Genomic DNA, 23,981 nt, shown 5'->3' with positions numbered 1-23,981 from the left:
TACCAGGCGGTGATACAGCCTGACAGAATGCTCTCAATTGTGCATCTGTAAAAGAGTTTGAGGGTTTTAGCTGCCAATCTAAATTTCTTCAGCCTCCTGAGGTTGAAGAGGCGCTGTTGCGCCTTCTTCACCACACTGTCTGTGTGGGTGGACCATTTCAGTGCGTCAGTGATGTGTACGCCGAGGAACTTGAAGCTTTCCACCTTCTCCACTGCCGTCCCCTCGATGTGGATAGGGGGGTGCTCCCCCTGCCATTTCCTGAAGTCCCTGATAAGCTCCTTTGTTTTGTTGACGTTGGGTGAGAGGTTATTTTCCTGGCTCTCACCTCCCCCTGTAGGCTGTCTCGTCATTGTTGTTAATGAGGCCTACTACTGTTGTATGGTCTGCAAACTTGATGATTGAGTTGAAGGCGTGTGTGGCCATGCAGTCATGGGTGAACATGGAGTACAGGAGTGGGCTGTTCTGTTAACAATTCTGTTAAGACCACAGTATTTGGAGAGAAATGCTTCTCCACCTTCACAAAGCATTTGTAAAAGTACAGGTACTCACATAGGCGAAATTGCCACAGAGGATATATTCAGAACAGGTCGATTCATCCCCTCAATACTTTCTTTAAAAATATGCCCCCCCCCAGATAGCATATGAACACATCATAAGCAATGGCAAAATGTGTAGAATTGCAGGAAATTAGCTTTAACGGTCGACATTGGGCACAAAAAAGGGTCCAACTTATCCTCTTTCTCAATTTTCATACAAAAATGGGGTGTGCCTTTGGTGGTTCATCGATGTGTCATTCTGGTCATGCGCGCCATGACCGACGTAGCTAGTTTGTTAACTAAACTAGCCAATTGTAGCTAGCCAGTAACTCCTCCAGTATGTGTTGACGTCATTCCACATTATTTGTTTTTGGACAGAAGCTGTAGAGATTGGTAGGAAATGGTACTTCTGTAGTCAAGTATCTTATTCATACATTTTTTTAACATTAAATGACCTGGTATGATGGTGCATTGATCAGTTATAAAGTTGAAAGTTATTGTTGCGTTTTTGGCCAAAGTTTAACTTTAAAGTATGTGTCCAATGCCTCCCGAGTGGCGCAGCGGTCTAAGGCGTCACTAGACAACCGGGTTCGATCCCTGGCTCTGTCGCTGCTGTCCGCGACCAGGAGACCCATGAGGCGGCGCACAATTGGCCCAGCATTGTCCGGGTTAGGGGAAGGTTTGGCCAGCCGGGATGTCCTTGTCCCATCGTGCTCTAGCAACGCATGCACGCTGACATGGTCGCCAGTTGTAAGGTGTTTCGTCCGAGACATTGGTGCGGCTGGCTTCCAGGTTAAGCGAGCAGGGTGTCAAGAAGCAGTGGGGCTTGGCAGGATCGTGTTTCGGAGGACACATGGCTCTCAACCTTCACCTCTCCCGAGTCCATACAGGAGTTGCAGCGAGGGGACAAGACTGTAACTACAAATTGGATATCATGAAAAAGGGGTAAAAAATATATGAACATGTATTAAGTGTCCAGTGTTTCCAGATTTCTATTAAATATGACTGATAATTAATTACAATATGAGTGAAATAGTTTTCCTTAATTATGTTAAAAAGCAGCTTTTCTGTGTTGGAATGGTGTGGGCGTACCCCAACATCAGAATGGTATGGGTATATACCGGTCATAAAAAATATTAATGCGAGTAGAACACTGATTGGCCAGCTCATCCTCCTCAGGAGGATGACATCATCCTCTATGAGGAAATATCAAGCATTTTTTAAATGGTCTGTTCAAGATACAAGTTTGAGGTGATTGTTTTGTTGTTTTTTTCTCCAATTTATGCTTTGGCCACAAATACCAGTATAGGATGAGTCAACAACATTATTTGGATGAGTTAACAGAATATGAACTTTTAAAAGTGAGATTTTCACTGGACAGTTACTTTAAAACAAAATGTTCTCTCAGCCTCATGGAACAATTTGTAGAGTAACAGGAAATTAGCTTTGAAACTGCAAAATGTTTTCTCATCCTCATGGCAAAATATGAAGAATAGCATGACATGAATTGCACGTTTTTCTCTCTGCCCCATGGCAAAATGTGTAGAATTGCAGAAAATAAATTCTGACTCATTTTTTTATAAAGCAAATGTTGTGAAATCAAGGAAGTTAGCTGTCCCCCCCCATCCCCTCCCCCCTTAATAATAATAATACAAAATATTTTTGGTTAAAATACCCCTCCATATACCCCTGAAAACACCCCTCGTCCCCCCAAATATCTACATCACAATTTCCCCCTTGTTGTACTGACATTGTTGAATAATACACTGCCTGCAAATATACTGTATCAGCCAGAACAATTTGTCTACATCCAGCTCTCCTACAAAATATAGTCTTGTGTGTCAGTGGATTTGTCCGTTATTATGGAGATTCTTTCAGTTTTTTTTACCAGACTGCACCTCCGTTCTATAGGATACATTTGTGTTAATGAATGAGTGCATTTTGTCAATGTTTTCAAAAGGGATGTTGGAGCTTGCAAAATAAATGTATGTTTTAATATATTGCTATAGCGAATGAAAATGGCTACTTTGTTCTGAAATAGGCTACATTTTCTTAGATAAAAGGGTGGAACATGTACAGGTCATGAAAGATGAGAATGGTCTCTGTCCCTCTCTGGTTCTCTGTACGTTTTGATTTTTGTTTTAACACCCCTTTACTTTTCTATTTTCACTGTCTCCTCTCTCTCAGCCGCACTGGTGATAGTATCAGACGTTGCGGATCAAGCCAATGACAGTTTGAAACATGGGGTGAGTTTCAAGTGCGAAGACGAGTGTTTGTGACAGTTCCTCCAACATGGTGTGTGTACATTATGTGTGCGTGAGTGCTTGCGTACATTCCTGCCTGCCTGCCTGTCTGTCTGCCTGTCTGCCTGTCTGCCTGTCTGCCTGTCTGCCTGTCTGTCTGTCTGTCTGTCTGCCTGTCTGTCTGTCTGTCTGCCTGTCTGTCTGTCTGTCTGTCTGCCTGCCTGCCTGCCTGCCTGCCTGCCTGCATGCCTGCATGCCTGCATGCCTGCCTGTCTGCCTGTCTGTCTGTCTATCTGCCTGTCTATCTGCCTATATGCCTGCCTTTCTGCCTGTGTGTGTGTTAGCGTGTACAGTCAGTGTTGTGGGATGCACAACGTTTTATCTTTTAGTTATTGTTATTGTTTAACATGGAATGTTGGCATAATCTCTCATACAAGCTCTCTCTCTCTCTCCCTCTCTCTCTCTCAGGAGAACCTGTTGCGTCTGGTCAACATAGAGTACAGTGTTCGAGGCCAGAGGGATCTGCTCCAGCCTGGCAGGGTGAGCTCCGTCCTGCCTGATAACACCATTGTTTCTACCCAGGGCTCCGGGCACCCTCCACCTCTCCATCCCACCCGTGTCGCCCTTTATATAACCAGTCAGCTGGGAATCCCCTGGCCCTCTCTTTGTGTCTAGGTGGGGTGGAGTAGAACAGGCACACACTCTTAAAGGACTCTTTAAAAGCCCTCTCTCCAACTTTCTTGATTCAATGTTAAAACTGCCGAATACTTCCCACTGACTGCCCCCAATTGCTATGTAATCTACTTTGTCTAACTAGGGTTATAAAATTCTCTAAAAATAAATAAATACATGTTTATTAAATTCCCTGGTTTTCCAGAAATTCTGGTTGGAGGATTCTGGATTTCCTGCTTATTTTCTATGAGTTCGGGGATTCCTTCGACCAGGAATTTTGTAACCCTATGTCTGACCCTGTGTGTGTGTGTGTGTGTGTGTGTGTGTGTGTTGTTCTCAGGTGTTTGTGAAGGAGGGCACTCTGATGAAGGTCAGCAGGAAGTTCAGACAGCCACGCCACCTGTTTCTGGTAAATGTCACTTCCTTTTGGTGGGAGGGTAGGACACTCACCAGCACAAACCTATAGATATACAACTGACAGAACAAGCAATGGGGTTTTTAGGCTAAAAATACCATTGTTTAACAGAATTGTCAATCACAATTTGCTCTAATTTTAACATGGTCATCTCACTTGTCATTATGACTACACAACTATGCACCATCTTCTGCCATGTAAATGTGAAAGGGAGAAGCAGCAGTTCTGTTCTGTTTGCACTATATCTATGGCCTGGTCCTCCCAGACCCTGCTATTGAGAGAGCAGTTTCCTGGCAGGATGTTTCTGAATGGGCGCTTCCTGAACTGCTCTTTACTGAGGGGACAGGGAACCTCAGGAACACTCCTCATACACCCACACACACACATACCCCCTAGACCAGATACTCGTTCATTTGAACAATGCTGATACAGCCATACACACTAAACCTGGTAGTTTTTCTGTTCAACACTGCTGATACAGCCACACACACTAGACCTGGAGAAAACTCCACTATTTAAACCTCTTTTTGTTAGTTCGTCCAATCATAACTGTCTTTAAGAAATAGAGGAAGATAGAAATGTGTAATACTTAGTATGTAGATCAGTAGATGTTCACATGGATGTCCTACTATTGTTTTACCACACCATGTTAATCAAAATGTGTATCATTACTCATTACTGCCCCCACCTAGATACTGTCATCTTTCTAAAAAAGAACACATGCATCCTAAGCAACCCTACATCTACACTCATGATAGGGTAGTATGGGTCACCTATCTGGGGTAGGAGAGGAGGATGAGGAGGAGGATGGGGGGGGGTGTAATTTATAAAGACAGAGTAACGACTCTAAATAGAGTAACGACTTCAGACAGGCCATTCTTTAGCAGCCTGGCAGCGCACGCCCCCTCTGTAACCATGCCAACAGAACACTCTGACTGTGCCATCTCAGAGTGAGAGAGAGGGATGTGAGCAGAAGAGAAAGAGCATAAAACAAGGAATGGTTTACTATGACATATAATTACAGGATAAAAGGGGATTTCGATCTTTTTTCAAATGTCCAGCCCTCTCAGTGGCGGTAAACAAAGATAGAAAGAATAGTTAGAGAGTTAAAGGGTCAATCTGCAGTTGCTACATACATTTTGGACATATAAATTAAAGTTGTATACCTATTGCCACCAGAACCCAAAATATACGCTTGTTTTACTCCAATGTTTGTAAACAAAGTAAATGTAAACAAACATTATATCCTCAAATCATTTTGATATCATGGATGGTCAGTCGTTGCACCCACAGCTCTGTCTTTGAATTTGAGAGTGGGCACATTTCCCCAGGCCGATGACCTTTTACCAACAGAGACATGGTGTTGGCTTTGTTATTGTTTAAACTGCGGATTCTAGCTTTAAAGAAAGACAAACATAATCTGAAAATGAAAAGCTAATCCAAAATGATGCCTATCCTCGAATGACCAATGACCTTTATTCACATCTATTTATACCCCAGTATTAGTCAACTTTTATGTTTAATAAGTCACTGTTGTCAAACTAGAGGGATTTAAGGCGATTTACTCAATCATATTTGGAAATATTATCCAACAGGATAAAACTTCATTTCAAATCTTATAGGAAAAGCTGTAGGAACTGCTTGTGGGAAATCCCTTAAACATGTAAGAATAAACACTGAAGCTATAGGCTGTCAATCCACTCATGATGACATACACAACTATAATCGTCCATTTAATGTTTTTCTACAACAGAGTACTCTCGCTTTGTCAAGGAAGTGAAGTTAGGGTGTGCTCAGGGTCTCAGTGGAATGATGAGTAGGGCACATGTCATGCGATCAGAAAAACGTACAGTTCTGAATATAACTACACTTCTCTGAATGAGGGAACGAGGTATAACATATTATGGGGAGTCAACTGCCAATCATATTCACCTGAAGTGTCCAGGTCGGTGCCATAGGCTTAGACACTGTTCTGAGCTGAGTCACGCCTTTCAGGAGCCGCACCAGCAGAGGATGACACCTCGGGGTAGAGCCGTCAATCAATTCATCGAGGCATGGACTCTACAAGGTGTCGAAAGCATTCTACAGGGATGCTGGCCCATGTTGACTCCAATGCTTCACATAGTTGTGTCAAGTTGGCTGGATGTCCTTTGGGTGGAGGACCATTCTTGATACACACAGGAAACTGTTGAGTGTGAAAAACCCAGCAGTGTTGCAGTTCTTGATACAAACTGGTGCAACTGGCACTTACTACCATACCCCATTCGGAGGCACTTACATTTCTGGTCTTGCCCATTCACCCTCTGGATGTCACACATACACAATCCATGTCTCAATCTCATCAAGGCTTAAAAATACTTATTTAACCTGTCTCCTCCCCTTCATCTACACTGATTGAAGTGGATTTAACAAGTGACATCAATAAGGGATCATAGCTTTCACCTGGATTCACCTTGTCAGTCTATATTATGGAAAGAGAAGGTGTTCTTATGTTTTGTATAGCCTCTTGTAGAGGGTGCACGTGACGACTGTATAGTTGTATTCACGTTCGAAGGTAAACCCCTAGCCGTCAAATTCAACCTTCAGGGGCCAAAACCACAGATCCCATATCTGCGTTCGTGGGTGCCAAACTTTCCCGTGTGCCTGGGACAATAGATTCCGATGACACGGAACCCTCCGTGGGTTCCCGCCCAACAGACGTATGATCTCTGGGAACCAGGGTTGTCTGTGCCAACGGGGTGCCACCAGAATCAACAACAGACCCTCCTAACGGACCCTCTGCATGGTGGCCGGAATCAGGTCCCCTGGAGGAAACACATAGAGCAGGGTCCCAGGCCGCTGATAAGGGGCCGAGGCCACCAAAGCATTCGTTCCTAACGGAGTGCCCATATCCCTCATTGAGAGGAATAGACAACAATGCTCATTTTCTCGTGATGCGTAAAGATCTACGTCGGGCCTGCCGAACTGAACTCTCCTCTCCGTAGAGATAGGACCCCCTGGAAAGTAGAACCGCACCCACGTTGAGAAATCCAGAAAGATACTTGCCCTGCCCGAGAGGAAATGTGCGCTGCTCCATACGAGCAGATAATAGGCCAGGTGTACATCACCGCTGTCCTGTTGCCGGACCTTATCAACACATGCTGGCCCTCCAACATCGGAAGTACACGCTTCAGCGCTAGCAAACCTGTCAGTAGCTTTAGGTAATTGATATGCAGAGCCCTTTGTGCTGTTGACCAAAACCCCTTTCCCGAGTAAACCACACATGGTGCTCCACATCCCAGTAAGGATGCGTCTGTCATGATCATCCTTCGGGACGCTATCCGGCCTATAAGAACTCCCTGCAATAGCAGTCGATGGTCCGTCCAAGTAGTCAATGCCCTTAGGCACGAGGAGGATACCTTGAGCAACCAATGGCAGTGGCGCGATGCGTCCAGATGTGTAGCAATCACCCAGAGCTGAAACAGACGTATCAACAGAAGTCCAAGAGGCACCACAGCTATCATAGGGGCCATCAGACCCAATAAACACAGGCACAAGCGAAACGGCACTGAGTGCCCCAGTTGAAACCGTGGCAGATGGAGCCAGATGCATGATTCAGAACCGAGTCCACAACATGATCCAGAAACTGAACGCACTGAGCTGGAGTCAAACTCATTTTCTTTTGGCTCACTATGAACCCCAGAATATGAGAAAGTAGCGTGGCAGTGTGGAGCTCCACCTGTTCCCTCGACTCCGCTACGACCAGCCAATCATCCAGAAAGGTCAATACTCTGATCACTTGGCACCGCATCGGTGCCAAAGTCGCCTCCACCACCATACAAAAGGTGTGGGGCAATCGGGAGAGCCTGAAAAGCAGGCCCAGAAACGCATAGGCCACACCCTCGAAATGAAACCTCCAAAACTTTCTGTGGGGAGGATGTGATTAAATGGAGTCCACCAAGATTCTTACTGTATGGTAAATGTTTGCATGTCAGCATCACATTATCCATATGCTGCAAAAACAGCCTTTTGGCAGGTAGCCTAGTGGTTAGAGCATTGGGCCAGTAACCAAACGTTTGCTGGATCGAATCCCTGAGCTGACAATGTACAAACGTTGTTCTGTCCCTGAGCAAGGCAGTTAACCCTATGTTCCCCAGGCACTGAAGACGTGGATGTCGATTAAAGCAGCCCCCCGCACCTCTCTGATTCAGAGGGGTTGGGTTAAATGTGGAAGACACATTTCAGTTGAAGGCATTCAGCTGTACAACTGACTAGGTATCACCCTTTCCCCTAATTCTCAACTTGTATGTTGCTTTTGTCATTAAGCATGTAAATAACAGAATTTGATTAAATCACATGAAGGACAAAACACTCACTGTACAGAAAAAGATAACACAATACATATATACCAGTTCACATAAGTTACTGGGTAAACACTATGAAAAGGATTAGACTACATGTACATCAGTTCACATAAATTACTGGGTAAACACTATGAAAAGGATTAGACTACATGTACATCAGTTCACATAAATTACTGGGTAAACACTATGAAAAGGATTAGACTACACGTACATCAGTTCACATAAATTACTGGGTAAACACTATGAAAAGGATTAGACTACATGTACATCAGTTCACATAAATTACTGGGTAAACACTATGAAAAGGATTAGACTACATGTACATCAGTTCACATAAATTACTGGGTAAACACTATGAAAAGGATTAGACTACATGTACATCAGTTCACATAAATTACTGGGTAAACACTATGAAAAGGATTAGACTACACGTACATCAGTTCACATAAATGACTGGGTAAACACTATGAAATGGATTAGACTACATGTACATCAGTTCACATAAATTACTGGGTAAACACTATGAAAAGGATTAGACTACATGTACATCAGTTCACATAAATTACTGGGTAAACACTATGAAAAGGATTAGACTACATGTACATCAGTTCACATACTTGGTAAACACTATGAAAAGGATTAGACTACATGTACATCAGTTCACATACTTGGTAAACACTATGAAAAGGATTAGACTACATGTACATCAGTTCACATAAATTACTGGGTAAACACTATGAAAAGGATTAGACTACATGTACATCAGTTCACATAAATTACTGGGTAAACACTATGAAAAGGATTAGACTACATGTACATCAGTTCACATACTTGGTAAACACTATGAAAAGGATTAGACTACATGTATATCAGTTCACATAAATGACTGGGTAAACACTATGAAAAGGATTAGACTACATGTACATCAGTTCACATAAATGACTGGGTAAACACTATGAAAAGGATTAGACTACATGTACATCAGTTCACATAAATTACTGGGTAAACACTATGAAAAGGATTAGACTACATGTACATCAGTTCACATAAATTACTGGGTAAACACTATGAAAAGGATTAGACTACATGTACATCAGTTCACATAAATTACTGGGTAAACACTATGAAAAGGATTAGACTACATGTACATCAGTTCACATAAATTACTGAGTGAACACTATGAGAAGGATTAGACAATGTGTACATCAGTTCACATAAATTACTGGGTGAACACTATGAGAAGGATTAGACAATGTGTACATCAGTTCACATACTGGGTAAACACTATGAAAATGATTAGACTACATGTACATCAGTTCACATAATTACTGGGTAAACACTATGAAAAGTGATAAGCCAAGCAGTCTAATGTATTTGGTATTAACCCCACGACTGGTGTCTGGGCAACTTGCTCATTAATATTTCATTTATTTATGTTAGAAATGTGGATCACATGTAGGTCTATGTACATAGATTGTAAGGATGAAGATGTAGTTAAGCTCTAAATAGTCATCCAACCAAAACAGTAAACATGCATTGCTAATAACCAATGACAGGTGGCGACATCAACCATTTATGAGCATGTAGTGCCTTTTGAGTCCAAAAAAACAGAAGAAGGTAGTGTCCCACAATCCTTCAGTTCCTACTTCAAGTTGCAGTTGGTGAGGAGAAACTGCAGAAATGTCCAGTTGACTGCAGTTGAAAGATTATGAACTTTGATCACATGGTTGTTGTAAAGGTCATGCAGTCGACCTGTAGTCGCGAGTGGAAAAATGTATATACCCTTAATGCAACACATTTTGAAAGGCGGTAACCAACATTGGTCAACGTCTTGACAAACGTGATCAAATCTGATGAAATGATGATCACTAAAACAGCCCGATTCCTCCTAAAAGAACTGATAGTTTCCTCTTAGTTTAGACCGCCATCGTGTGGTCAGTTAGCATGCAGGCATAATGTCAAAAGGATTTTAGTACTGAGAATAAGTCCATGTATGCATTTCACATGGTTTAATTTCTCTGTGCACTTGTTCTGTCCAACAGCTGAATCAGTGGAATGTTTGTAACAGTATTATCTTGTTCATTGGCTTTGAGAATAAAACATGAAAGTATGCTTGATTCTGAGGCTTGTCAGTGAATAATGAGTGTGTTTGTGTGTTAACAGATGAATGATGTGCTGCTGTACACCTACCCTCAGCAGGACGGGAAATACAGACTGAAGAACACCCTCCTACTGACTGGGATGAAGGTCAGAGTCCCCCTCCCCATCACTCATTCCCCTCACTCACATTTTTTCCCCTCTCGCCCCCATCTCTTGAACTTTGTCTCTATCTTTTTCACTCCCTCTCACTTATTCTTTGTCCCTCCCTAACTTCTCACTTTGCCACTCACCATCCTCTCCCTCTCTCTCTCTCTCTCTCTCTCTCTCTCTCTCTCTCTCTCTCTCTTTCTCTCTCACACCATCCTCTCATTCTCGCTTCCCTTTTTAAACCTATCTGTCCTCTCTCTCACTGATTCCTCATCAGTCTATGTCATGTGCTGTTGATGATTGATGTTCCAGGTCAGTAAACCCATCATAGAGGATGTGCAGAACGCTCTGAGGATTGAGGGAGCAGACATCTCCATCACCTTGGCAGCCAGGTGCGTCACACTAATACATACACCTTGGTTGGAATAATGATTGGGGTTCACAGTTCTCGTGGTCACCAATTTTACAGTCTCAACAGTGAATGAAGTATAGTGATGTCTCTTGTGCCAGGCTTCTAGGCTCTTTTACAAGTAGTGTCAGTGTTATTTTTCTGACCACGTATCTAGACCACTCCGGGCCATTTATACCTCTAAAAGTAAGATAGTCAAACACCCCACTGGACACACACTGGTTGAATCAAAGTTTCCACGTCATTTCAGTAACATTACGTTGAATCAACGTACTGTAGAATAGATGTTGAATTGACATCTGTGCCCAGTGGGACATTACTGGTAAATGAGACTACGTACAGTAAGAGGGCTTAATGACCTGTGCTCTGTGTGTCCCTGTGCAGCTCCTGTAGTGAGAGAGAGGACTGGTTCCACACTCTGAGTCGGACAGTGTCTGACCACGCCAGAGGACCTGGAACTTTCAGCAGCTGCTCTGGAGAGGTAAGGACGACTTTGACTGGGAGACGGTGCCTACATTAAATGTCATTTTAGCAATAACATAGTTATGCTCCCCACTCAATGACAATAGCAAACCAATACTCATACATTTTCTAAAGTTACATAGCATTGCAGCCTGTCTCCTCAGTGTGACTGTGAAGTCTAGTGTGGTAGCCGCATGTTGAAACTATATTGTCCTTTCTCTTTCCCAGGCCAGAGAGCGTCTGTGGCTGTCCCTGGGGGAGAAGGCTCCTACTCTGGTGCCTGTATCCCATGTGATGATGTGTATGAATTGCACCTCAGACTTCAGCCTCACACTGCGCAGACACCACTGCCACGCCTGCGGGAGGGTGAGTCTCTCTCACACACACACACACATGGAATGAAAATGTTTTAAAGGAATGGCTATGTTAATTAGAGGCATAGTTTTGTGCAGTATGATGTGGCTGGATGGTATGGTAGTCTATGGTCTGACCTGTGTGTGTTTAGTGTTCTGACGTGTCCTGGTCTTGGTCTTGCTCTACTCAGATTGTGTGTCGGAGCTGCTCCAGGAACAGATACCCTCTGAAGTACCTGAAGGACCACATGGCCAAAGTGTGTGACCACTGTTACAGCGAGCTCAAGAAGAGAGGTACACTACGCCTCCTGCCTTTTACTGTTTTGTATTGTACTATACTGTACTGTACTATACTATAATGTGTTGTACTATACTGTACTATACCATATTGTACTGTACTGCACTGTACTGTACTGTACTGTACTGTACTATACTGTACTGCACTGTACTGTACTATACTGTACATGCCCCTCTTGACTACTGGAGCACATTGAATGTGTGTGAGTCCAGTATTAAGGTGTTCTCTGCCACCGTAGGAGATGTGTCTGGGGCGAGTGGTACTGACAGTCCTCGTTCTAACCGCCGCTCCGGCCGCCCTCTCTCTGCCGTCTTCCAGAACATTCACCCTCCCAGCCTGTGGAGACACCGCAAGGGCACCGCATCTCTGAGCCAGGTATCCACACACACACACCACTCCTATTCTACCAAATGAGCAGGGAATTGGTTGTTGACATTGACATTGCGAAAACCATTGTCCACATCCTGCTGTAGCTGCATTACTCAGTCCTGTACTGTTATCCATTTGAAAAGTACTCCTTTATTATTGGACCCAAATTACGATGTTAGAATTATAAGATCATTGTAAGAATCTATCATTGTAGAAAATTATTATAGAAAATTCAGCAAAAATATCAATAATTTTGGTCTTCAATTCATGCACCTTGGTTGTACTGAGTAAGTCGCAGTATACTTTTCGCTGTGCACTGTTATGTATCTAACTAATGGCTGTTCCTGTGTTGTCTCCAGGCGAGTGTGTCAGAGGAGGGCTCTATGAGTGGTACTCTACAGCGCAGTAAGAGGAGCAAGAGGAACTGGAAGAGGTTGTGGTTCCAACTCAAAGACAAGGTGCTTTACACCTACCAGGCCCGCGAGGTGAGGGGGAACACACGCTCCCCTTAAACCTGAACCCTCACACACACCTCACCCCTACAACACCGCTCCCTGTAAATCTGTAACTTACACATACCCAACTCAGATGGAGAAAGAGCATTGAGTTTCTCTAGTATAGCTCCACTTTCTTAGTTTCTGAATGCCCACAAAACTAGGGGACTATGGTACATGTATTCACAAAACTAGGGGACTATGGTACATGTATTCACAAAGCTAGGGGACTATGGTACATGTATTCACAAAACTAGGGGACTATGGTACATGTATTCACAAAGCTAGGGGACTATGGTACATGTATTCACAAAACTAGGGGACTATGGTACATGTATTCACAAAACTAGGGGACTATGGTACATGTATTCACAAAACTAGGGGACTATGGTACATGTATTCACAAAGCTAGGGGACTATGGTACATGTATTCACAAAACTAGGGGACTATGGTACATGTATTCACAAAACTAGGGGACTATGGTACATGTATTCACAAAACTAGGGGACTATGGTAAATGTATTCACAAAACTAGGGGACTATGGTACATGTATTCACAAAACTAGGGGACTATGGTACATGTATTCACAAAACTAGGGGACTATGGTACATGTATTCACAAAACTAGGGGACTATGGTACATGTATTCACAAAACTAGGGGACTATGGTACATGTATTCACAAAACTAGGGGACTATGGTACATGTATTCACAAAACTAGGGGACTATGGTACATGTATTCACAAAACTAGGGGACTATGGTACATGTATTCACAAAACTAGGGGACTATGGTACATGTATTCACAAAACTAGGGGACTATGGTACATGTATTCACAAAACTAGGGGACTATGGTACATGTATTCACAAAACTAGGGGACTATGGTACATGTATTCACAAAACTAGGGGACTATGGTACATGTATTCACAAAACTAGGGGACTATGGTACATGTATTCACAAAACTAGGGGACTATGGTAAATGTATTCACAAAGCTAGGGGACTATGGTACATGTATTCACAAAACTAGGGGACTATGGTACATGTATTCACAAAACTAGGGGACTATGGTAAATGTATTCACAAAGCTAGGGGACTATGGTACATGTATTCACAAAACTAGGGGACTATGGTACATGTATTCACAAAACTAGGGGACTATGGTAAATGTATTCACAAAGCTAGGGGACTATGGTACATGTATTCACAAAACTAGGGGACTATGGTACATGTATTCACAAAGCTAGGGGACTATGGTACATGTATTCACAAAACTAGGGGACTATGGTACATGTATTCACAAAACTAGGGGACTATGGTACATGTATTCACAAAGCTATGGGACTATGGTAAATGTATTCACAAAACTAGGGGACTATGGTACATGCATTCACAAAACTAGGGGACTATGGTACATGCATTCACAAAACTAGGGGTGTAACTGTACTTGTATTCACAAAACTAGGTGTGTAACTGTAATTGTATTTGTAACGAACTGTTCGGTATGGGGACGTCAGTTCGGTCCGCACTGTGAACCCGAATGAATACATAAAACAATATATTTAAAAAATAAAACCCTAGGCTAAACTGCTGTAAATCTGATCTGAAAAAAAAAAATTAGAGCCTATGCGCACTTTGTAATCAAAATTCTAATATTTATTGCCGCATTTCAAACGATCCTTTTGTGAGGTGGAGCCGGGAACTAGTTCTGTACGATGGAGAGTGGTGGGGTTAATAAACCAGGAGGATCCATCATCGTTTAAATCTACAGTTTGGGAACATTTTGGCCTCCCAGTAAATTACAACAGCGATGGACAGAGAGATTATGTTGACACTGCTCAACGAGAATAGCCTATGCAGCTACCAACACCTGAAAGATGTTGACACATTTATGCCGACATCACCTCAGTATTCCTACCACCGGATCCAGACGGAAACGCAAAAAAAACATCAACATAACATTTTCTCTTCACTCTGCATTCAAGCAGCCCCTCTCAACTGATTCTGACCAAAGAAATTACAAGAGAGATAGGTATGTTTTTATCCGCAGATATGCGCCCATTCTCTTTGGTTGAGAATAGGGGGTTTCAGCACTACTAGCACACTGGACGCAAGGGAGGGGTGAGGGGCGGCGGCTGCCCCCCACCCCTGAGGGGCCCATGCGCCTATCATTGGTCATAATGCTTCTTAGGTAGTTCTCTCACTTTAACTGAGCCTCTCATTCTCCTTAATTGCCGGCCTTAGCATGTTACGGAAAGAGATTAACTGTAATAGAAGCTCTGGGGACATGTCGTCTGGCTGCTGGACAGCCAATACATAGGCAGATGCAAACAGATTATCATCTTTAGCGGGCAACAGTTCTTGAGGGCTCAAACAAAAAAAATCACAATTTCGTTCATACTGGTGAACCAGCGTTTGAGTTGTGTGGTTGCAATATCAGCAGTCCCTTATCTCTGGTATAGTTTAAATTGTGTGCAGCACAATGGACATTTAATATACAATGTCTCAGGAAAGACTGTCTGTGTTGTCAATACTTAGTATAGAAAATAGTCGGGCTGCAACCTACGCCTACAGGCCGTGGTTTGCACACGAACATTCAAGGCAATGCAGTAGCATACTGTAGCTACTTTCTCTTTTCAAGAAAGAAAGAGAAAAAGAGACAGTCAGAGAGAGGCAGCTAGGAATACTTCAGGAGAATTGTTAGGCTATTTGTATTTTTTTATAAAAAGTGTATAAATACCAGTTAAATACTGTATAGCTAAAGGATACACTGCATAAGGAAACAATCCCTAGTAAGCTAGTGTTTTGAGGGTGGACTGACTGTACTATTACTGTACTATTACTATTAACTACTTTCATTAATAGACTGGTTTTATTCACAACAACTTTCTTTCCAAGTGTTACCGATGTGAAATGGCTAGATAGTTAGTGGTGGTGCGAGCTAATAGCGTTTCAATCGGTGACGTCAATCGCTCTGAGACCTTGAAGTAGTTGTTCCCCTTGCTCTGCAAGGGCTGCAGCTTTTGTGGCGTGATGCTTCGTGGGTGTCCGTTGTTGATGTTTTTTAGATTTATTTTACCTTTATTTAACTAGGCAAGTCAGTTAAGAACAAATTCTTATTTTCAATGACTGCCTAGGAACAGTGGGTTAACTGCCTGTTCAGGGGAAGAACGACAGATTTGTACCTTATCAGCTCAGGGATTTGAACTTGCAACCTTTCGCCTGCTAGTCCAACGGTCTAACCACTAGGCTGCCCAAAGTGTGTGCCGAGGGTCCCTGGTTCGAGCCCAGGTAGGGGCAAGGAGAGCGACGGAAGCTATAATGTTACACAAGCTGGGAGAAAGCATGAGGAGGACTCATGTCATGCAGGTTTAGGTAGCCTATACAGGACAGTTGTATATGTAATTTTTAAATCGATTGGTAGATTATGCATCAAAAATACATTTTGCAATCTGCATTATTTGAATTTACAACTTAAATTACTGTAATTACATTGTTACCGCCAGCCAGCAGTCTAAATGTCAGTATTGCGACACCGTGTATAGCTTCGTGAAATGTTAGGCTTAACATGAGAAAATGTGGCAATAAACATTTATCCATTAGCTGAAGCAAAGCTATAGGCTATATGCCCTGGCACAACAGAAAGCCTATCGTCGATTCGATAGGCAGCTACATAGACGTCGCAATTTCAGCACCATGGACAGCGATCGGTAGTCTATACTTTGTGAGTAGCTGTCTGGCTGACACATTCAATTTTGTATTTTAGGAAAAGGGTAGGGTCCAGAGAAATTGCGTTACGCCAGTGTCCAGCGCCTCATGAAAGTATTCAAGCCACGTTACGAAATTAGCTCTCTTGCACCAATTTCAGCAAACAGGTAGTACCCGCTCTATATAAGCAAGCTAAAGTCGAAGTTGCCAGTGAATTGGCCAATGCACCATGTGTTGCGCTTGCTACAGATGGATGAACCTCCAGGGCTATAGAGAGCTACTTAATTAAAACATCTTCTTATGAAGTTAAGGATCAACCCCTTTTTTTTATATTTTCGCTTAAATGACATACCCAAATCTAACTGGCTGTACCTCAGGCCCTGAAGCAAGGAATACATATTCTTGGTACAATTTGAAAGGAAACACTTTGAATTTTGTGGAAATGTGAAAGGAATGTAGGAGAATAAAACACATTAGATCTGGTAAAAGATCTAAGAGAAAAAAGTGTTTTTGTATTTTTTTTGTACCATCAAAAATGCAAGAGACAGACCTTTATCTATTATTCCAGCCCAGGTGAAATTTATATTTTGGCCACTAGATAGCAGCAGTGTATGTGCAAAGTTTCAGACTGATCCAATGAAACATTGCATTTCTGTTAAAAATGTTGTATCAAGACTGCCCAAATGTGCCTAATTTGTGTATTAATAACTTTTCATGTTCAAAACTGTGCACTCTCCTCAAACAATAGCATGGTATTATTTCACTGTAATAGCTACTGTAAATTGGACAGTGCATTTAGATTAACAAGAATTTAAGCTTTCTGCCAATATCAGAAATGTCTATGTCCTGGGAAATGTTCTTGTTACTTACAACCTCATGCTAATCGCATTAGCCTACGTTAGCTCTACCGTCCTGCAGGGGACCCACCAATCCTGAAGAAGATGTATAACAGTGACAGCCCATCACATTACCCCGGAGTGGTAAATGAGAATTATCGCGCTAGAGACATGCCCCCTTTATGAGAGTCACACAAGTACTAATCTTTTTCTCTTTGTAAGAAAACATTATAGCATAGGCCTATACAATGTCTGAGCCATGTTTACATATTGATTTCACATGCATATTGTTTTTTTATTTTTGTGTTGTTGAGTAATCTTGTGTTTTCATTTAAGAAAATACAAAGTATTGATGTTCCTGATTGTACTCTCATCAGACATTATATGACTCATGATCATATATGGAATCAGGAATACCAACACTTTGTATTTGATTAAGTCATCAACAATTAACTACAGTAACTGTTGGCATTTCATTTTGTACCGAAACCATGACCCCAAAACAGCAATACGTACCGAACCATGGATTTGGCAAGCCGTTACTTACACCCCTACACAAAACCCCCACAAACTACACCCTGAAGACTATGCTGGTCTCTTTCTGTCTGTATTACTCTCTGTCTCTCTCTCCCCCCTCTCTCTCTCCCTCTCTTCACCTCTCTCTCTCTCTCTCTTCAGGAGAAGGTAGCGTCTGAGAGTTTGCCTCTGTTGGGCTTCACAGTGAAGCTGCCTGACAGGCCAGGGGGAGAGGAGACAACCAACGTCTTTGAGCTGTACCACAAGAAGACCCTGTACTACACCTTTAAGGCCGAGAACAACCACACTGCTGAGAGGTGAGCTCTGCACTGCACCTTTTATGACCACATGATCTGACCAGGAGAAACTATGGGCCCAAGTTATAGCCTTTATCCTTTTACTTAGTGAGGTAGAACTCCTGGCCCCAGTTACAGGCCTCATTCAGTAACCTCATAAGTGTGACTCACATTGACAACAGCATCAACACAACAATCATATTGTTATTACAATGTTATTACAGTCAGCACTTTCTTCTCTATCCAGATGGGTGAATGCCATGGAGGAAGCCACAGTTTTATAGCAGTGGCCATCTTGGGTGGTTTGTCGAGACTGTGGTTGCGTTCCACTGCTCAGACGTTGCATGTATCAACCAATGATTGCGTGCCACGTCATTGACTGTGTCATCGACGGACAGATTTCTATAACATATGATGTGGTTGGCTGATACGTAAAATACCTATCCAGGCGTTATAAGATCTGGCAGGCGTCAGCAACGCCTGGACAGAGGAACGCGCCCTATAACTCACCTTTCAGACTTACCCTGGAGTCCTCGCTGCCACTCTCCTACTACACATAGCCATCCCTCAGAATGCCTGAATGTAAAACAAAAAGGGAAGAGGAGGAAGATGCTCATTTTGCCTTTAGTCAGCTGTGACGGTTGTGTCTTACTGTGTGGACTGGGAGAGGAGAGAACAAGACATGGTGTTCTTAAAGGAGGGGACACGCTCACCTACTTTGTCATCTTCCAACGTCCCCATCCCGCTGCTACAGCAGGTGTGATGCCTAGAGCCAAGAGAGAAACTGTCCCAGATACGTACCCTTCTGGAAAATTCCACCAAGGCTACCTATGACTCTCCCTCCAGTGTTTCATGGCATTAACCACTCTGGATTACTTATACAAATGGAATGAAAATTACATTCATATTTTTTGGGGATATCTTATTTTATTTGAATTAAGAACACTGTAAAAACAATGTAGTTGTTTCAACTAGTTATTATTAAATAACAGTTTCCACAGACTTTTCGGGCAGAGTGTTACCTGAACCCAATTTTTTGGGGGGCACAAACTTGATTACATTTTGCATGTTCATATATACAGGAATTCATATCAAATAAAATAACACTTTATTGATCACATACATATGGTTAGCAGATGTTAATGCGAGTGTAGCGAAATGCTTGTGCTTCTAGTTCCGACAGTGCAGTAATATCTAACAAGTAATCTAACAATTCCCAACAACTACCTAATACACACAAATCTAAAGGGGTGAATGAGAATATGTACATATAAGTATATGGATGAGCGATGGCCGAGGGGAATAGACATGGTGCAGTAGATGGTATAAAATACAGTATATACATGTGATATGAGTCATCCAAGATATGTAAACATTATTAAAGTGGCATTGTGACTAGTGATCCATTTATTAAAATGTCCAGTGATTGGGTCTCAATGTGGGCAGCAGCCTCTCTGAGTTCCTGATTGCTGTTTAGCAGTCTGATGGCCTTGAGATAGAAGCTGTTTTTCAGTCTCTCGGTCCCAGCTTTGATGCACCTGTACTGACCTCGCCTTCTGGTTGATAGTGGTGTGAACAGGCAGTGGCTCGGGTGGTTGATGTCCTTGATGATCTTGTTGGCCTTCCTGTGACATCGGGTGCTGTAGGTGTCATGGAGCGCAGGTAGTTTGCCCCCGGTGATGCGTTGTGCACCACCCTCTGGAGAGCCCTTGCAGTATTGAAAATGTCCTCACCTGTGATTTGAAGACACAACCTCTTAGTGCACGCTGAGCCACCATGTCTGTGTCAATGACTGATTTCACCTGCATTGCTACACTTTGCACCTCAAAGTAAATCTCAGCTCTATTAAAAGTACACTCAAGAAAAAATATTTGATTTATCATAGTGATTAAGTCGGGGTTTCCTAAACTCACTCCTCGGGACCCCAAGGGGTGCACGTTTTGGCTTTCACCCTGGCACTACACAGCTGATTCAAGTAATCAACTAATCATCAAGCTTTGATCATTTGAATCAGCTGTGTAGTGTTAGGACAAAAAACAAAACGTGCACCCCTTGGGGTCCAGAGGATCGAGTTTGGGAAACGCTGGATTAAGGAGTAACATTAAAACAGAGTAATATTGCCCACCAACATTAAACAACCAGACAGAAAACCATCAAATGGCTGAAACAAGTAAATCAAATCAATGATGAGAGAATAGTCAAATTAACTGAGAACTGACACAGACATGGTGGTGTAGCAGGAAGATTGGAATGCCATGAGCCAAAAGGTTGTGCGTTCAAATCCCAGGTGAGCACATGTTGAATAATGGGGACGTGGGGATGGCAGGTAGCCTAGCAGTTGAGAGCGTTGGGCCAGTAACCGAAAGGTCACTGGTTTAAATCACCGAGCCTACTAGTTGAAAAATCTGTCAATGTGCCCTAAATCAAGGCACTTAACCATAATTGCTCTGGATAAGAGCATCTGCTATATGAATAATTTCTGTATAAATGAACATGCATGGTAGATAATGATGTCAACGTGTCAAATTTGTAAGTTGAAAACATTGCATGTTAAAAGCACTGTCTCTGTGTGTAACCAGTTGCCCAGCTTTTTTTTAGTTAAGATGCCCAAATAATAATTTACATTTAAATTGACTGAATTTTTGCCTAAGTTTTCACAAGTTGGAGCTAAGTTTGGGCCAACAATTTTTGTAGTTGTTCAGATAACACAAACAGTTGAGTAAACAGAAGAAAAGGCTGTGTTACTTAATAATAATTAGTTGAAACAACTAGATTTTTTTCAGTGAACAGTAACAGTAAATGTTATTAAACTGCATGTACTACTAGGGTGTAACCTACATCCAGAGGTTATGAAAATGCTGAATCTGTTATTAATACACGTTGACCACATGCCAACGTGACCGTTGTTTTAATGTGATGTCAGAAGCATAAAGGTTGTGTGCCATATTGGTTTAGAAAGGCTGTCTTGCACTGTGAACATGACAGCACATATTGGGTCTAATGGGAGGGGGGTGAATGAACCCACCATCTCAAACCTTGGTGGATGATGTAATAATACATGGAGATGTATGGAGATGTATTATTACGTCATCCACCAAGGTTTGAGATGGTGGGTTCATTCACCCCCCTCCCATTAGACCCAATATGTGCTGTCATGTTCACAGTGCAAGACAGCCTTTCTAAACCAATATGGCACTACTTACTGAATGAATTCTCAATGTCTTTATTTTATCAGAACACTTTCCTGCACTCGACTTAGCCAGCTTCACGTACCTTAATGCCTGACATTTTAAAGCACAGGTTCTGCTCAAAGGATGACTATTCATGGATGGCACCTCATTCGGTTGTTGCTGATATTATCAACGTTGTTAGATCTCGCAGCATATTGATGTCCGACTGATGGTTAATGGTCAGTCTTTCTGAACGAGGGCTAATGACTGTTTCATGAAAATTACGCTATAGAAGCCTGGAAATACGATGACATTGCTAAAGTATACAAATAATTCGTAGAAAACAACTTTGCCATCATTATGATGTCGTCAAGTTTACTTTAGAGAGATGGCAATGTTGCCTTGAGCTAGAAAAGTTTGTTCCCTCAGCCCTATGTTCCCTGGGCCATATGATCCCTCAACCTATGTTCCCAGAGCCCTATATTCCCCCAGCCCTATGTTTCCTCAGCCCTATGTTCCCTGGGCCCTGTGTTCCCTCAGCCCTATGTTCCCTGGGCCCTGTGTTCCCTCAGTCCTATGTTCCCTCAGTACCCACTAAACCAATTTCAATCACAATTGGCATAAATGCATTTCTATTTTAATCAAATACCCAGTGTGATTTGTAAGTGTTCATTTTCACATAACATTTTGGTCATTTAGCAGACATTTTTATCACACCATAGTGCCATCACACTTCTGATACAAATGCAGTACATTTGGGGTGATAGGAGCCCACAGAAGTGTGAGTCGCTATAAAAAATGGTGTAGAAAAGTATTTTGTATTTTGAAATTGTGTAACTTATTGCAAAATACATTTCTTTGTAGTTAAGGCCAGTGGAATACAAATTACACAAAATACTCAAAAGTAACTGAAATGCACTTCTGTTCAAAAGTTTAGTGTCACTTAGAAATGTCCTTGTTTTTAATCAAATACCCAGTGTGATTTGTAAGTGTTCATTTTCACATAACATTTTGGTCATTTAGCAGACATTTTTATCACACCATAGTGCCATCACACTTCTGATACAAATGCAGTACATTTGGGGTGATAGGAGCCCACAGAAGTGTGAGTCGCTATAAAAAATGGTGTAGAAAAGTATTTTGTATTTTGAAATTGTGTAACTTATTGCAAAATACATTTCTTTGTAGTTAAGGCCAGTGGAATACAAATTACACAAAATACTCAAAAGTAACTGAAATGCACTTCTGTTCAAAAGTTTAGTGTCACTTAGAAATGTCCTTGTTTTTTTTAAAGAAAAGCACAGTTTTTGTCCATTAAAATAACATCAAATTGATCAGAAATACAGTGTAGACCTTACTAATGTTGTAAATAACTATTGTAGCTAGAAACGGCTGATTTTTTTGTGGAATATCTACATAGGTGTACAGAGGCCCATTATCAGCAACCATCACTCCTGTGTTCCAATGGCACGTTGTGTTAGCTAATCTGAGTTTATCATTTTAAAAGGCTAATTGATCATTAGAAAACCCTTTTGCAATTATGTTAGCACAGCTGAAAACTGTTGTTCTGATTAAAGAAGCAATAAAGCTGGCCTTCTTTCGACTAGTTGAGTTGCAAAGAAAAAGCCATATCGCAGACTGGCCAATAAAAATCAAATATTAAGATGGGCAAAATAACACAGACACTGGACAGAGGAACTCTGCCTAGGAGGCCAGCATACTGGAGTCGCCTCTTCACTGTTGACGTTGAGACTGGAGTTTTGCGGGTACTATTTAATGAAGCTGCCAGTTGAGGACTTGTGATTAGTCTGTTTCTCAAACTAGACACTCTAATGTACTTGTCCTTTTGCTCAGTTGTGCACCAGTGGCTAGATGTGCCAATATTTTTTGTGTTATTTCTTGTTTGTTTCACAAGAAAAAATATTTTGCATCTTCAAAGTGGTAGGCATACAACCCCCCCCCCCCCCCCCCCCCCCCCCCCCCCCCATAGGGCTGTGGGAACATAGGGCTGTGGGAACATAGGGCTGTGGGAACATAGGGCCCAGGGAACATAGGGCCCAGGGAACATAGGGCCCAGGGAACATAGGGCCCAGGGAACATAGGGCCCAGGGAACATAGGGCCCAGGGAACATAGGGCCCAGGGAACATAGGGACATGGAGCATAGGGCTGTGGGAACATAGGGCCGAGGGGACACAGGGCTGACGTAACATGGACATGGTCCCTCAGAAATAGCTAGAAATGCTAATGTTAGCTAGCAAAAATGTCAGTGCTCTCCCCCCAATTTTACCTAGCTAGCTAAAGTTATACTGCATCTCAAGTCAATCTGGTGACATCACAATGATGACAAAAGCTTTTCCTACTAATCATTTGCCTCCTTTTGAAATGTTGTTTCCAAGCCACAGTAATGCACTTCAGACAAAATCTTAATCAGCACCTACACTCTTAGAAAAAAAGGGTTCTAAAAGGGTTCTTTGGCTGTCCCTATAAGAGAACCCTTTTTGGTTCCAGGTTTAACCTTTTTGGGCTCCAAGTAGAACCCTCTTGGGTTACATGAAGAACTCTCTGTGAAAAGGGTCCTACATGGAACCAAAAGGGTTCTGCCTGGAACCAA

General features: G+C 42.3%; 1 protein-coding gene across 2 annotated transcripts in view; it reads left to right on the top strand.

The window, feature by feature from the left end:
• The window catches only part of LOC110494304 (FYVE, RhoGEF and PH domain-containing protein 5), a 55,839-nt gene extending 36,458 nt beyond the window's left edge, over positions 1–19,381 (top strand). The window contains exons 10-21 of one of the 2 annotated variants that reach the window (XM_036950384.1): positions 2,724–2,782; positions 3,248–3,319; positions 3,792–3,860; positions 10,373–10,456; positions 10,769–10,848; positions 11,250–11,346; positions 11,556–11,693; positions 11,872–11,974; positions 12,217–12,353; positions 12,707–12,805; positions 18,066–18,220; positions 18,447–19,381. In XM_036950384.1, coding sequence (XP_036806279.1) covers positions 2,724–2,782; positions 3,248–3,319; positions 3,792–3,860; positions 10,373–10,456; positions 10,769–10,848; positions 11,250–11,346; positions 11,556–11,693; positions 11,872–11,974; positions 12,217–12,353; positions 12,707–12,805; positions 18,066–18,220; positions 18,447–18,483 — 1,130 coding nt within the window. In that variant the 3' untranslated portion in view covers positions 18,484–19,381. Of the gene's footprint in view, positions 1–2,723; positions 2,783–3,247; positions 3,320–3,791; positions 3,861–10,372; positions 10,457–10,768; positions 10,849–11,249; positions 11,347–11,555; positions 11,694–11,871; positions 11,975–12,216; positions 12,354–12,706; positions 12,833–18,065; positions 18,221–18,446 lie in introns of both variants that reach the window. The other variant, XM_021569253.2, reaches the window with a different exon arrangement.
• Positions 19,382–23,981: the final 4,600 nt, after the last annotated feature.

Source organism: Oncorhynchus mykiss, chromosome 17 (assembly GCF_013265735.2).
Source record: "Oncorhynchus mykiss isolate Arlee chromosome 17, USDA_OmykA_1.1, whole genome shotgun sequence".
NCBI classification, from domain to species: domain Eukaryota; kingdom Metazoa; phylum Chordata; class Actinopteri; order Salmoniformes; family Salmonidae; genus Oncorhynchus; species Oncorhynchus mykiss.
This window is presented reverse-complemented; position numbering and strand designations above follow the sequence as displayed.